Source organism: Vipera berus (assembly GCF_964194415.1).
Source record: "Vipera berus genome assembly, chromosome: 3".
Lineage (NCBI taxonomy): Eukaryota > Metazoa > Chordata > Lepidosauria > Squamata > Viperidae > Vipera > Vipera berus.
Window position 1 is genome coordinate 179,687,380 of NC_138204.1, and position 15,641 is coordinate 179,703,020.

Genomic DNA, 15,641 nt, shown 5'->3' on the forward strand with positions numbered 1-15,641 from the left:
AGGATGAAATTGACCGGTTCTATGAAGCCCTACAGCACCTTATAGAACTAACACCAAAAAATGATGTCCTTATCATCATGGGGGATTGGAATGCTAAAGTAGGAAGCCAAAAGATAACCGGAATAACAGGCAAGTTTGGCCTTGGAGTACAAAATGAAGCAGGGCACAGGCTGATAGAATTTTGTCAAGAGAATACGATGGTCATAGCAAACACCCTTTTCCTACAACCCAAGAGACGGCTCTACACATGGACATCACCAGACGGTCAACACAGAAATCAGATTGACTATGTACTCTGCAGCCAAAGATGGAGAAGCTCTATACAGTCAATAAAAACAAGACCAGGAGCTGACTGTGGCTCAGACCATGAGCTTCTTGTTGCAAAGTTTAAGCTTAAACTGAAGAAAGTAGGGAAAAGCACTAGGCCAGTCAGGTATGAATTAAATCATATCCCTGTTGAATATACAGTAGAGGTGACAAATAGATTTAAGGAATTAGATCTGATAGACAGGGTGCCTGAAGAACTATGGACAGAGGTTCGCAACATTGTACAAGAGGTAGCAACCAAAACCATCCCAAAGAAAAAGAAATGCAAGAAAGCAAAATGGCTGTCTGAGGAAGCTTTGCAAATAGCTGAGGAAAGGAGGGAAGCAAAAGGCAAGGGAGAAAAAGAAAGATACGCCCAATTGAATGCAGAATTCCAGAGAATAGCTAGAAGAGATAAGAATGACTTCTTAAATGAACAGTGCAAAGAAATAGAAGAAAACAATAGAATAGGGAGGACCAGAGATCTTTTCAAGAAAATTGGAGAGATGAAGGGAACGTTCAATGCAAAAATGGGCATGATAAAGGACCAAAATGGCAGGGACCTAACAGAGGCAGAAGAGATTAAGAAGAGATGGCAAAATTACACAGAAGAACTATACAAGAATGAGCTTAACGTCCCTGATAATCACAATGAGGTGGTCACTGACCTCGAGCCAGACATCCTAGAATGTGAAGTGAAGTGGGCCTTAGAAAAGCTGAGCAACAACAAAGCTAGTGGAGGTGACAGTATTCCAGCTGAGCTATTCAAAATCTTAAAAGACGATGCAGTAAAAGTGCTACACTCAATTTGCCAGCAAATTTGGAAAACTCAACAGTGGCCACAGGATTGGAAAAGATCAGTTTACATTCCAATTCCAAAGAAAGGCAGTGCCAAAGAATGTTCAAACTATCGCACCATTGCACTCATTTCTCATGCTAGTAAAGTTATGCTTAAAATCCTACAAGCTAGACTCCAGCAGTATGTGGATCGAGAACTACCAGAAGTACAGGCAGGATTTCGAAGAGGCAGAGGAACTAGAGATCAAATTGCCAACATACGCTGGATCATGGAAAAAGCTAGAGAGTTCCAGAAAAACATCTACTTCTGCTTCATTGACTATGCTAAAGCCTTTGATTGTGTGGATCATAACAAACTGTGGCAAGTTCTTAAAGAGATGGGAGTACCAGAACATCTTATTTGTCTCTTGAGAAACCTATATGCGGGCCAAGAAGCAACAGTGAGAACTGGACACGGAACCACTGATTGGTTCAAAATTGGGAAAGGAGTCCGGCAAGGCTGTATACTGTCGCCTTGCCTATTTAACTTATATGCAGAGCACATCATGAGAAAGGCAGGGCTAGATGAATCAAAAGTTGGAATTAAGATTGCTGGAAGAAATATCAACAACCTAAGATATGCAGATGATACCACTCTAATGGCAGAAAGTGAAGAGGAACTGAAGAGTCTCTTGTTGCGAGTGAAGAAGGAGAGTGCAAAAGTTGGGTTGAAACTAAACATTAAGAAAACTAAGATCATGGCATCCGGCCCTCTTAATTCCTGGCAAATAGATGGGGAAGAAATGGAGGTAGTGACAGATTTTATTTTCCTGGGCTCCAAGATCACTGCAGATGGGGACTGTAGTCAAGAAATTAAAAGACGCTTGCTCCTAGGGAGGAAAGCCATGGCAAATCTAGACAGCACACTAAAAAGCAGAGACATCACCCTGTCAACAAAAGTGCGTATAGTCAAGGCTATGGTCTTCCCAGTTGCAATGTATGGCAGTGAAAGTTGGACCATAAGAAAGGCTGAGCGCAAAAGAATTGAGGCCTTTGAACTCTGGTGCTGGAGAAGACTCCTGCGAGTCCCTTGGACTGCAAGGCGATCAAACCGGTCAGTCCTAGAGGAGATCAACCCTGACTGCTCTTTGGAAGGCCAGATCCTGAAGCTAAAACTCAAATACTTTGGCCACCTAATGAGGAGGAAGGACTCACTGGAGAAGAGCCTAATGCTGGGAAAGATTGAGGGCAATAGAAGAAGGGGACGACAGAGAATGAGGTGGCTGGATGGAGTCACTGAAGCAGTAGGCGTGAGCTTAACTGGACTCCAGAAGATGGTAGAGGACAGGAAGGCCTGGAGGAACATTGTCCATAGGGTCGCGATGGGTCGGACACGACTTCGCAACTAACAACAACAACAACCCAATTCCAGCAACCGTTCCCTATATGTTTTAGCCTTCAGTCCCCCAATCATCTTTGTTGCTCTTCTCTGTACTCTTTCTAGAGTCTCGACATCTTTTTTACATCGTGGTGACCAAAACTGGATGCAGTATTCCAGGTGTGGCCTTACCAAGGCATTGTAAAGTGGTATTAGTACTTCACGTGATCTTGATTCTATCCCTCTGTTAATGCAGCCTAGCACTGTGTTGGCTCATATTTAAGTGATTGTCCACTAGGACTCCGAGATCTCTCTCACAGTTACTACTATCGAGCAAGGTACCACCTATACTATACCTGTGCATTTGGTTTTTCCTGCCTAAATGTAGAACCTTACTTTTTTCAAAATTGAATTTCATTTTGTTAGATAGTGCCCAGTGTTTGAGTCTGTCCAGATCCTCCTGTATTTGAAGCCTATCTTCTGGAGTATTGGCTATTCCTGCCAGCTTGGTGTCATCTGCAAATTTGATGAGTTCCCCATCTATCCCCTCATCCAAATCGTTGATGAAGATGTTGAAGAGCACTGGGCCCAGAACAGAGCCCTGGGGCACCCCACTACACACTTCCTTCCATGTAGATGCAGTTCCATTGAGGACCACATGCTGAGTACGGCCTGTCAGCCAGCTACGAATCCATCTGGTGGTGATGCTGTCTAACCCACATTTTTCTATCTTATCAAGTAGTAGGTTGTGATCTACTTTATCAAATGCCTTGCTGAAGTCCAAGTAAATTATATCTACAGCATTCCTCTGGTCCACTAGTTTTGTCACTTGGTCAAAGAATGCAATAAGGTTTGTCTGGCATGATCTGTTTTTGACAAACCCATGTTGGCTTTTAGTGATAACTTTGTTCGCATCAATGTGTTCGCTGATTTGTTGTTTGATTATCTTTTCCCGAAGCTTCCCAGGTATTGATGTCAGGCTGATAGGTCTGTAGTTTCCTGGATCTATTTTTTTCCCTTTTTTGAATATGGGAACTACATCAGCTCTCTTCCAGTCCCCTGGTAGTTCCCCAGTGCTCCAGGATCTTTGAAAAATATAGTTCAATGGTTCTGAGATCACGTCTGCCAGTTCCTTGAGAACCTTGGGGTGTAATCCATCTGGTCCTGGTGATTTGAACTCGTCTAGGCTGGACAGGTGCTCACTTACCATTTTCTTGCCTATCTTAACTTGCGTTTCTATTCTGTTTTTTATGGCACTGGTTTTGGTAGGTTGGACTGTTTTTTTCCCTTTGTGTAAAGACAGATGCAAAAAATGAGTTAAATAGTTCTGCTTTCTCCCTGTTGCTTGTCACCTTCTTGCCACCTTCTCCCACTAATGGACCAATCATTTCCTTAACTTTTTCCTTGTTTTTACATATTGAAAGAAGCTTTTTTTGTTATTTTTGACTTTTGTCACAAGCCTTAGTTCATTTTGAGACTTAGCTTTCCTTACTTCATCTTTGCAGGGTCAGGCTATTTGCTGATATTCTGCCTTAGATATGTGCCCCTCTTTCCACTTTTTATACTTGTCCTTTTTGTCTTTCAATTTATCAGAAAGTTCTATATGCAGCCATGATTGTTTCTTTTGAGAGCTGTTATTTTTCTTCTTTGTTGGTATTGTGCTAGACTGGCCTTTTATAATCTCACTTTTCAAAATTTCCTAAGCTTCTTGAGTTGTTTTCCCCTTGAGGATTCTCATCCATGGAATGCTTCCTAAATTCTCTCTAAGTTTATTGAAATTAGCTCTCTTAAAGTCCAAGACTCTAGTTTGACTGTGTTCTATTGCTTGTGCTTGCATAATGTTGAATTCCAATATTACATGATCACTCCCCCCTCCAATGTTCCTGTGGTTTCAACACCTTCTATCATTTCATCTCTGTTAGTGAGAATTAGGTCTGATATGGCTGATCCCCTAGTTCCCTTCTCTACTTTTTGGCAGACAAAGTTTTCTGTCAGAAATCTGTTTGATCTTCCACTTGGTGCAGAGTTTGTCTTCCAGTTGATGTCAAGGTAATTAAAGTCCCCCATTACTATTGTGATGTGCTTCCTGCATAGCTATACACTGGCCTTTCCATTTTGTTCCTTATACACTTGCGAGACTACCTGCTGCCATTGTCAACCTCCCATTGCCTGGTTCACTCCCACAGAGTTGACCTCCTCAGGCTGGCGACCCCCAGGGGGAGAGCCTTCTCTGTGGGCGCGCCGAACCTCTGGAATGAGTTGCCTCCGGAGCTGCGGATGGTCCTTCCGCCGTGACCTGAAGACATGGATGTTCCAACAATCGGGCCTGGACTGACTATAGTTTTACATTTGGTTTTATTGGGTTAATTGTTATGTATTTATTACATTTATCGTTTAATTCTTCTTTTAAATTTTGTATTTTATGTTTTTTAACTTTTTATTGTTGTGAGCCACCCTGAGTCCTTAGGGAGAAGGGTGGCATACAAATTTAATAAATTCAGTTCAATTCAATTCACTGGTAAAAGCTCTCAGAAAGTAAGCCTACAGCCTATCCTGTTAGGTTCCTGCCCCAAGCTCTGGAAATCATTCTGCACAAAGAGTACATCTTTTTGGGACAGATCATTAGTGCCAAGATATACAATAGCATCCACATCACAGTCCTTGCTGGCATTTTTTGACTATCTTAAAAATACTCTTCTTGTCTCTACTGGCAGTAGCACCTGGAAGACACTTGACCTCTTTCAAAACCTCTGTATCCTTTCCTAAATTTACATCCTTTATAATTGAATCACCAACCAGAAGGTGACTTCTCTTTTTGGAGGACTTGCTCTTCTTGCATGACTTATATCTCTGATTCAGTAGCCTCCTTGGATGTCTCTGATTCTTCATACTTGAAAGACTTCCATACAGAAAAGTCCTCATGACAATCTTCCTTTGGGACAGTTCATTATTTCAAGCAGGAAGCTTCAGGCTGCTGAAGAGATGACAGACTCTCTAATGATAATCAAGTTTCTTTCTAGAAAAAAAAAACATGAGATAGCAGTACTTTAGGTACTGCTTTCAGTAGACAAAGGTTACATAATTATTAATGGAAAATCCAGATACATGAAAGTTAAGTCTTTTCAGTCATACCTTATCAATATGTTATAACATTTGTGGAAATATATCTTGATAGAAAATTAACAAATCGGGAAAAACTGAGAAGGAAGGATGAAGATATGCTGTGAATGTGGATTCTCAGGAAACTACAGACCAATCAGTTTAACATCAATACCTGGGAAGATCCTAGAAATGATAATCAAAAAACAGATCTGCTAACAACTAGAAGCAAACAAAGTCATAACTAGAAGCCAGCACGGGTTTGTTAAAAACAGATCATGCCAAATCAATCTTATCTCATTTTTCAATAAAGTGACTAAACCAGTAGACCAATGAAATGCAGTGGACATAGTATACTTAGATTTCAGTAAGGCATTTGACAAAGTAGACCACAACCTACAAATTGACAAGCTAGAAAAAGGTGGAATAGACAACATCAGCACCAGATGGATCTGTAGCTGGCTGACAAACCATATTCAATGAGTAGTCCTCAATGGCACTACATTCCACATGACGAGAAGTAAGCAGTGGAGTACCACAAGGTTCTGTCTTAGTCCCAGTATTCTTCAATATCTTCATTAATGACTTAGATGAAAGAATTGAAGGGAAACTCATCAAATTTGGAGATGACGCCAAGCTGTCAGGAGTAGCCAACACCCCAGAAGACAAACTCAGGATCCAAAAAGATCTGACAAACTTGAACAATGGGCCCTATCCAACAAAATGAGTTTCAATGTGGAGAAAAGCAAAGTCTTAAACTTAGGCAGGAAAATTACAGATTGGGTGAGACCTTGCTTAAAAACAGTAACTGTGAGAGGGACCTTGGAGTCCTAGTGGATGATCACTTGACTATGAGCCAGAAATGTGCAGCAGCAAGCAAAAAAGCTAATACAATCCTGAGTTGTATAAACAGAGGTATAGGATCAAGATCACACAAAGCACTAGTACCACTTTACAAAGCCCTAGTAAGACCACACCTGGAATATTGCAGCCAATTTTGGTCACCATATAACAAAGAAGATGTCGAGAGTTTGGAAAAAATTCAGAGAAGAGAAACTAAGATGATTAAAGGCCTGGAGGCTAAAACATATGAAGAAAGGCTGCGGGACTTGGGCTTGGATATTCTTAAAAAAAGAAGAAATAGGGGAGACATGATAACAGTATTCCAATATCTGAGGGACTGCCACAAGGTAGAAGGGGTCAGGTTGTTCACCAGAGCATCAGAGGGAAGAACGAGAAACAATGGTTGGAAACTGATCAAGGAGAAGCCACCTGGAATTCAGGAGAAACTTCCTGATAGTGAGGACAATCAACCAGTGGAACAGCTTATCCCTAGAAATCGTGGTGCTCCATTACTGGAGATTTTTAAGAAAAGACTAGACCAGGGGTAGGCAACCTCGGCTCTTTTATGACTCATGGACTTCAACTCCCAGAATTCCTGAGTGACTCAGGAATTCTGGGAGTTGAAGTCCATGAGTCATAAAAGAGCCGAGGTTGCCTACCCCTGGACTAGACAATCACCTGTCCAAGATAGTGTAGGTTCTCCTGCTTGAGCAGACGGCTGGACTAGAAGACCCCCAGGGTCCCTTCCAATTCTATTCTATTCTATTCTATTCTATTCTATTCTATTCTATTCTATTCTATTCTATTCTATTCTATTCTATTCTATTCTATTCTATTCTATTCTATTCTATTCTATTCTATTCTATTCTATTCTATTCTATTCCTTGGATTCCCAAATTTGTTCTATGGGGTCTAGCAATCCTTCAAGGCAAATTTTTGATCACACGGAAGTATGGTGAAGCAGTTATTATCATAGGAATGGGTCACTTAGCCATGAAAATGAAATGGATGATTGGAACAAGATTATTCATATTCCAAACATAACTATGGGGTTACTGGGCTATTATCAGAATAAAATATGAGAAAATGCTAATCTAAGCCACCTGGCAGCTTCAAGAGAAAGTGTAATATTTAACAATAAATATAATTAATAAATGAAAGGAAGCATAGTAGCATACCTGACAGTAAACATTACTGTTCTGATATAAAATGATTTGTTCCTACTTTGAGCTTCTTGAGGAAATCAGAATTCAGTGCTCAGGTAGTGAAAATGATCAGGATTTCATTCAGCTTTTCTTATCCCATGATGCCCATATTTTCAAGGGCACTTAATTACTTTTCTATTGTCTGTTATTCTAGAAGGGAAATCTGCTTTAAGGGATGCTTAACATAAAATTTGCGCTAATTGGTAGCTAAGGGTAAAGCAAGCTTCTGCATACACGAGAAGATAAGTTTCCAGAATGTTTCAGCCAGTACATTCTGTCTGGCTGACCACATTATAACTGATTTAATTTTTCCATAGAATCATCAGAAGGAATACAGGACAAGAATATTTTTATGAAGGCAGTATTATATATTTCTTGAAACTTACTTGTATACCACTTATTCAAACTACTCAGGTGAATAGTACTTTTAAACACTCATAAAATCCACAGAATTACACTAATGAAAATAAATTAAAGTATTCATTTATTTAGTCAGCTGTCAATATGTGCAAGTCATTGCCATTCAGTATAGCATGTCATATGTGAGATTCTGTTTCCTGTTAGAAATATGAAAATTAGACATATTGTCAGTAGTTTAAACTGTATTTCTTCTGTTGTGCAGTAACGTCAAGTAACATATGCACAATAGTATACATTTTGTGACTGATTGTTGATTTTAGCGGTTCTCTTGCTGTGGATTCACATTTGGCTTCATGTGATTTAAGGTCCCTTCCAACTCTGTTGTTCTGTTATTTCTGTTAAAGGACTGCTGATCTGCACTATAGGATTATGTGACACACATTTGCAGATGCAAAGAAGAGAACAAGAGTGGATATCTGCTGACATGATTTTAGATATGACCCATATTTACTTTTGCTGCTATGATTAGTAACAATTTGATTTGTTTATGCAATAAAAAAATAAAGGATGAAGAAATGGGTATCAGTCCTTTTCAAAAGAATCAGCCCTTATCAATAATACTTTACCTATGATGGAAAACCTGGCTTAATTCTGATATATTTATTTGGCTTGTTTTAATTACAGCTAGCTGCACTGGAGAGACAAATCTTTGACTTTCTGGGATTCCAGTGGGCTCCCATCCTTGGCAACTTCCTGAATATAATAGCTGTTATTTTGGGTTTGTTTGGAACCATCCAATACAGACCTCGGTATATAGTTCTGGTAAGTAATCTTTCACTTTATAAGTACATTCACCGTTCTTTTTCCAATTGTTTTCTACATAAAAAGTATAACTTGTAAGCACTTGCTTAATGTTCAGCTTTTTAGTATGTTTTTTTTATATCATGGTGTTTTTTTTACAATATTATTGATTTTATCATTTTGCAATTGGGTATTTCACAAGCAACATGATAACTAGATTGATCAATAGTTCAATCTTTAGTATAAATCTCATATTACAACATCAAATATTTCCTCTCTTTTTCCACTAATTTCTGCTATCTCATATTGGGCTAGTACAATTCTTACTATTATCAACTAAATAAAAAAAATGTTAGAGTTATCAGTAATTTTTAGCTTATACATATCTTAATTGCGTTTGCACTTAATCCTTGTACACAATCAATGTCCTGTTATTGCTTTTTTTTCAGGCTTTAATTTCCCATCAATCTTCAAATTAACGCTATTATTTATGATTTCCAAGTATTTTATATTTAGGTGACCAAAGTTTCCCTTATCTCAACTTCTCCCTTTTTCCCTTTTCATAGCAAAGTCTAATATTTTGGTTACACATCTTATCTATTTGATTATAGTATTGCTCTGTTTTCTAAAAATTATCTATTTCCCACCATGTTAAACCATCTAATTAATAATACAGTATCCCCTCTAATAAGTCAAAACCATTATAGGTGTTGTCTGGGTTAACCAATAGTTCAGTAATATTCATAAATTTTAGTTTAAGTCTAATATTAGAACATCAAATACTTCCTCTCTCTTTCCAATAATATCTATTATCTCATATTGGACAAACAAAATTCTTATTTTCAACTAAATAGAAAGACCTTTGTTACATTTATCAATAATTTTTAGCCTATACATATCTTAATTGCATTTGCAGTTAATATCCTTATATAATATTCTTATATAATATCCTTATATAGAGCTTAGGACTGCCCCTGACCTTCGCTCATTCCGCCGGGACCTGAAGACCTGGCTCTTTGAGCTCTCTGGCCTGGACTGAGAATATTAATTGGGATTTTAATTGTATTTTAACTGGGGTTTTATTTCAAGGTCAATATAATCTTTTTAATTGATTTTAAGTTTTGTAATTTGTTGTATTGTTTTTAAAAACCTTGTGAACCGCCGAGTCCTACGGGAGAAGGGCGGTATATAAATCGATCGATCGATCGATCAATCAATCAATCAATCAATCAAATAAATAAATAAATAAATAAATAAATAAATAAATAAATAAATAAATAAATAAATAAATACAAAGTCCTTTTATTGCTTCCCCCCAAACTTTAATGTCCCATCAATATTCACGAAAACACTATTATTTATGATTTCCAAGTACTTTATGTTTAGGTGATCAAAGGTTTCCCTTATCTCAACTTCTCCCTTTTTCCCTTTTCGTACCAAAGTCTAATAGTCTAATTACACATCTTACCTATTTAATTATAATGTTACTCTATTTTCTAAAAGTTATCTATTTTCCACCATATTCAACCATCTAATTAATAATATAATATCCCCTCAAATAGATCAAAGCCATTATTTTCTTTAGCCTTACTGTGGCTTTCTTCCTTTCCCAGCTAACCTTTCATGTTAATGCCTTTGAATCATCAAATAGTTCTCCCTCTATTTTTATATATATTATTTGGAATAAGAAAGACCATTTGGTTGAAGTTTTTTTGGAAGGACAAGCCCATTGGTATTTATTAAATCGCCTCCCTATTACTCCATTTTCCCACAATTGTCCTGAGAGGTTGATCTTCCATTCAATCTTCTTCTTCTCCCTTTTCCTCAAATATATTCTGATTTCTTTATTTGTAAAAAGTCTTTTCCATTTTCACTCTTGTCACTCCCTTTTCTGATTTTTCAGTTGGTGGGGTCTATTGGTCAGTTGGGTCCTCTGTCTTAGTGTTTAGTTGTTCCAATTTTCCTTTTGTTTTCTGCGTTGTTAGTTCTTTGCTTGTAGTCAAGATCTGGGTTTGTATATTTAAGCTAGTACATTGTTCCTTTCTGTTGCTTCTTATTTTGTCACAAGCTGAAAGGATGGTTTCATGTATTGATTTCAACATGGAAAGGATTTTTTCCTGATCTTCATCCATATTCTCTTGATAGTATGTTAAGTTGAAGACTTTAGAATCAAACGTTAAAAATATTTTTTTGTCTTTTGGATATGGGACATCTATTTCACGTTTTATAGGTGGTCTTTATAGTAGAAATTGTTTATCAAGTAAGAGTTTATAATTCAAGGTGTTCCATCATCTCGTGTAATAATTTATGCTTTTCATGCAGAGAAATAGGAAAGCAATTCCCCAAGTATAGCTCTGAAAGTCTGGAAAAGTTTACATTCATAGTTCAAGCAGGCCAGATAAGCCGCTTAGAAATCCCTTCTTTGCAGCTGGTTTTTTCAAAGGTGGTAACTGTCAAGGTCAAACAAATTTTATCTGAAGTCTGGGCTTCAAGTCAAGTCTCTTTTAGGCAATAACAAATTGTAATAACATAATTCACCACAAGATGTCACCGACGCCATTTTAAGCTTTTTAAGTTCAAAACATATATGGTGGTTTTTCAAGTCTTATTTTTTTAAAAAACAAACAAACACAAAAGTCTCCAATAAGAAAAAGAACACTTTTAGTCCCCAAGTTTCAAAAGAATATACATCCAATTAGATTAAAATTAATCTTATAGTTGCTCTGTTTCCCTGGGTAGTTAGTCGCCGCTAAGAATAAATAACTGTAAGATGCCAAGGGGTTTTACTTCAGCTATGTAAAACAACATAATAATAGGCATAGTCTTTGTATAGGAACTGTAAACACACTGGGGATTTCTGCAACTTAACATTACAGGAATCAGGAATTCTACAACCATGTAAAAACCTATCTTCCTTCACATTATGCTGACTTTTAGCTGGTTGGAAAGGCTGAATATTTATGGTTTCTCCCTCTGGAACTGTCAGCATTTGGGAAGTTTCTATAATTTTATTAGTAATGGATTTTGAGGTATAAAGACAATCTCTTCTATTTTAGGAATTTCAGTTATGGAATTTAAAAAAAATTGCTTTTAAAATTTATATTAGTATTGATGTGAGACCTTTCATCTTTTATTATTTCTCAAACTACTATGGCATCTTAACAGACACAGAATAACAGTATTTTTTTATACTTGGGGTTTTATTTCCATGTGTTTCCCAGGTTTGTAAAAAGGAAACTTTTTATGAAAGTGATTAACTTTACATAACTGTAAAGTGTAAACTGTAAACATCTGTGGATGTTTGAATTATCCATAGATAACATTTCCATCCTTAAAATCTGTTTAGTTCCATATTTTGTTTTTTTCATTTTAGACCATTTAATGAATTGTTTAAAAGGAGAAAGCAAATAAAATAATAATGTGAATATTAATAAACCAACATTGAGATTTATTTTATATTACATGTAGTCCTTGATTTACAACCAGAATTGAGCCCAAAATTTCTGTTGCTAAGTAAGATAGTAGTTAAGTGAGTTTTGCCCCATTTTATGACCTTTATTGCCATAGTTGTTAAGTGAATCACTGCTGTTATTAAGTGAATCTTTGAGTTGTTCAGCGAACCTGATTTCCACCATTGACTTTGAGTATCAGAAGCCAGTTGGGAAGATTACAGATTGTGATCACATGACCCCAGGATAGTGCAACTTTCATAAATACATGCCAGTTCCCAAACTAGACACGTTTGTTATTTAAACATGAAATTATACTTTTTAATGTTCAAATAAAATAAAAAAAGATTAGCCAAAATTATGTTTTGAAAAAGAAAAAGACTGGACTCATATAAGACATTAATTTCTATACTAGGGTGAAATCTATCAACCTATTATAATCTTTCCATCAGTTTCACATGAACATAATATTGTGTGATTGTGTGTGTACATGTACCTGCACATAAATACATCTGTATGGATGTGTGTGTGTGTATGTATACACACTAATGTATTATATAGCAATTCCAAGTGCTGGGTGTTACCTTTAAGGCCCTACATGGCTTGCGACCAAGTTATCTGTATAATAGTAAAAACCTGTAGAGATAGATGGTGATTCTTGGGGAAAGAAACTAAATCTTTAGAAAGGTGAAAACACAGTACCCAGAAGATGTAAAACCAGATTATTTGGAGTTCAGCCAATCTACATATCAAGAAACAATAAGAAAGCCAACTTCATCTGACCTAAAAAAAATACCATAGAATGTTTGATAAGGCAGATTATCTCTTTGAAAAATGATTTTGGTAAATGTTGAGCCAATCACTTCCATTTTCTATCCTGTTGCTTTGGTCCCTTGTCAGCCACAAATTTAACTGAACCAGGTAAGGATGATTGTGAGAGTATTTCTATATTTCTGAAGCTATGCCTGGCATTCTTAATGCATAACTGAAGTTTACAATACATTGTACAACTGGAGTGATGGTGCAGATGAATATGTTTTTTAATCATCTTAAAACTTCAATCACACCAGTCCTTTTTCCATTAAGTTGCTGTTCCATAGAACAGCAACTTTAAGTATCAGTTATGATTTTTAAACATTTTTCCTAACAAATTTGGCAATAACACACAAGGACTGATATTTATGTAAATCAATCAATCAGAATAGAGCTGGAAGGGACATTAGAGGTCTTCTAGTCCAACTCTCTGCTCATTGTTATGGATTTTTTGCTTGTGGAATGAAAGCAGTTAATAAGAGGAAAGATTTTGAATGAAGTATTACTGAAAGGGAAAATATTTCCTCTTCCTCATTTTCTGTTTAAAATTTATAGCCAATTGAGATTAAGGTTTAGTTGCAACTTGTTAAGACATGGTTTACTTAATTGTGATTGTTGAATAAACCACAGTTGATTTCATGTAACATGCTAAACCCATTTAGATAAAATTAAACAAAACATATTATGGCTTGTCACAATGTGCAAAATCTTGCCTGAATTAAATTTTTAAAACTCAAAAAAGAATTCCTTCGTCAAATGATGCATAGGTTCTATGTCATCAAATCCGAATCTGATTTGAATGTGCGGTTTGATTTGATTTTGCCGTACAATTTGTAGAAGTGAATTTGTATGTACATGCATAGAATTCTACTGAACCCTCAATAAATTTAAAAGGATTTGATTCAGGGAGAAAATCTATCTATGTAATAGCTAAAAATCAACACTGATTTGATGCCACATAATCAACATATTGAATCAATTATTCCATTCAGCCTGGTGATTGGATTGAAGCACCTTTGAATCAAAGTTTCACACAATCTGATAAGGGCAGGTCTAAATGAGATTAAAGAAATCAGAATTCCATAGTATGAATTTTATAAATGAAGACATGAAAAGAAGTTCTATTCATATCACACACAAATGTTCACCAGGGAGGAAAGAGAAGAAAAGTGACGTATGCATCATAACATTATTTTGCAAAAATCTGAATTTTTATGCTAAATTAGTACAACAAATACATGAAACGTCATTTCACTGCTCTCATCGCTATACCTAGATACCAGTGATTTCCCCCAAATATATATACTTTGTTCCTATTACTTTCTTTCCTTTTTATTTTGATACATACATACATGTGTTGTCATCAATTGAAGGTCATCAATTGATAATTTGGAGAAATTTAATTCACAACATTATTGATCACAGGCTTATTTATTTATTTATTTATTTGGCTTTTGGTCATTTCTTAGAGACTTAGCAAAATAAGGCTGTGGTATAATTGTTTTCAAGCATTGCAGAAATATATCGTGAGAATTAAATGCATAGTTAGGTCAATGTGTTACAATTTATTGGTATCAATAGACTAATATATTAATAATCTAACTTTCATTTAGTGTAGTTAGTGAAAGAAAAAAATATTGGATTTAGAGTTGGCTGCACTTGTACAGATTTCAGAGTAGAGAATTCTTTCTGGAAACTCCCTGCTTGGTGGTTCCCAGAAGTGTACTTATATGTTTGGTTTACAGCTTCCATGCGTATAATATTTTTATCATAATCTTTTATCTGTTTTTCTTTCTTTACTTAGTACTCCATTTGGACTGCTCTCTGGGTCACATGGAATGTTTTCATTATCTGCTTTTATTTGGAAGTAGGTGGTCTATCTAAGGTAGGTTCCATATTTTGACTGAATGAAATGGAACAATGATTCTTAATTAAAAGAATTACAGGATGACTATTTTGTAAAATATATTTCATTGTGTTTTGAAAAAAATGATTATGGATCATTTGTGGATCTTTTGAATTTCTGTTTCCACAATTGCTATAGCATTATGACATGTTTTGGGGAAAACCACTAACATAAAGAGATACATCATATATAAATTTCTAAGAGCATCTTTATGTAGTAATTAGATAAACCCTACTTGTTCCAAGCCTTCAAATAATTATTTTTATGATTAGTTTCTTCTAACTTGTCATAATTCAAACAATAGCAATAACATGGAACTCTTCCAAACAGATATTTCATATTATTTTGTTTGGCTTTCTGTTTTGCAAAAACTTTAATAATTAATTTTGGAATTGATTGAGGCTATATTGTTATTGTTTTTACTCTACCTCCCAGAAGTTGTTTCAGCTTGTTAACTGTTCTGTCATCCTCTCTGTTCCGCAGCCAAAAGTAGCTCATGATAGGAATCGCCAGCTTCTAGAGCAGAAGGTTCTTGACAACCATCTTTTTCATAAAGTCTGAGTATTTAAGAACAATGTAGCCTTAATACAGATATTGAAGCAAAGTTTCCTTCTGTAGACTTTCCCACCTAATTTTTCTTAAACTGATTTAGAGTCAAGCCCATGGGAACACAGAGCAGGGGCAGCCAAGATGTTAAATGCAGA

The 15,641-nt window shown here is 36.1% G+C and overlaps 1 protein-coding gene across 1 annotated transcript in view; it reads left to right on the top strand.

Annotated features, from left to right (window-relative positions):
- The window catches only part of NKAIN3 (sodium/potassium transporting ATPase interacting 3), a gene marked incomplete at both ends in the record, with an annotated part of 122,067 nt that overhangs the window by 50,580 nt on the left and 55,846 nt on the right, over positions 1–15,641 (top strand). The window contains 2 exons of the mRNA XM_081322162.1: positions 8,653–8,790; positions 14,836–14,916. Of these exons, the coding sequence (XP_081178288.1) occupies positions 8,653–8,790; positions 14,836–14,916 (219 nt within the window). The remainder of the gene's footprint in view (positions 1–8,652; positions 8,791–14,835; positions 14,917–15,641) is intronic.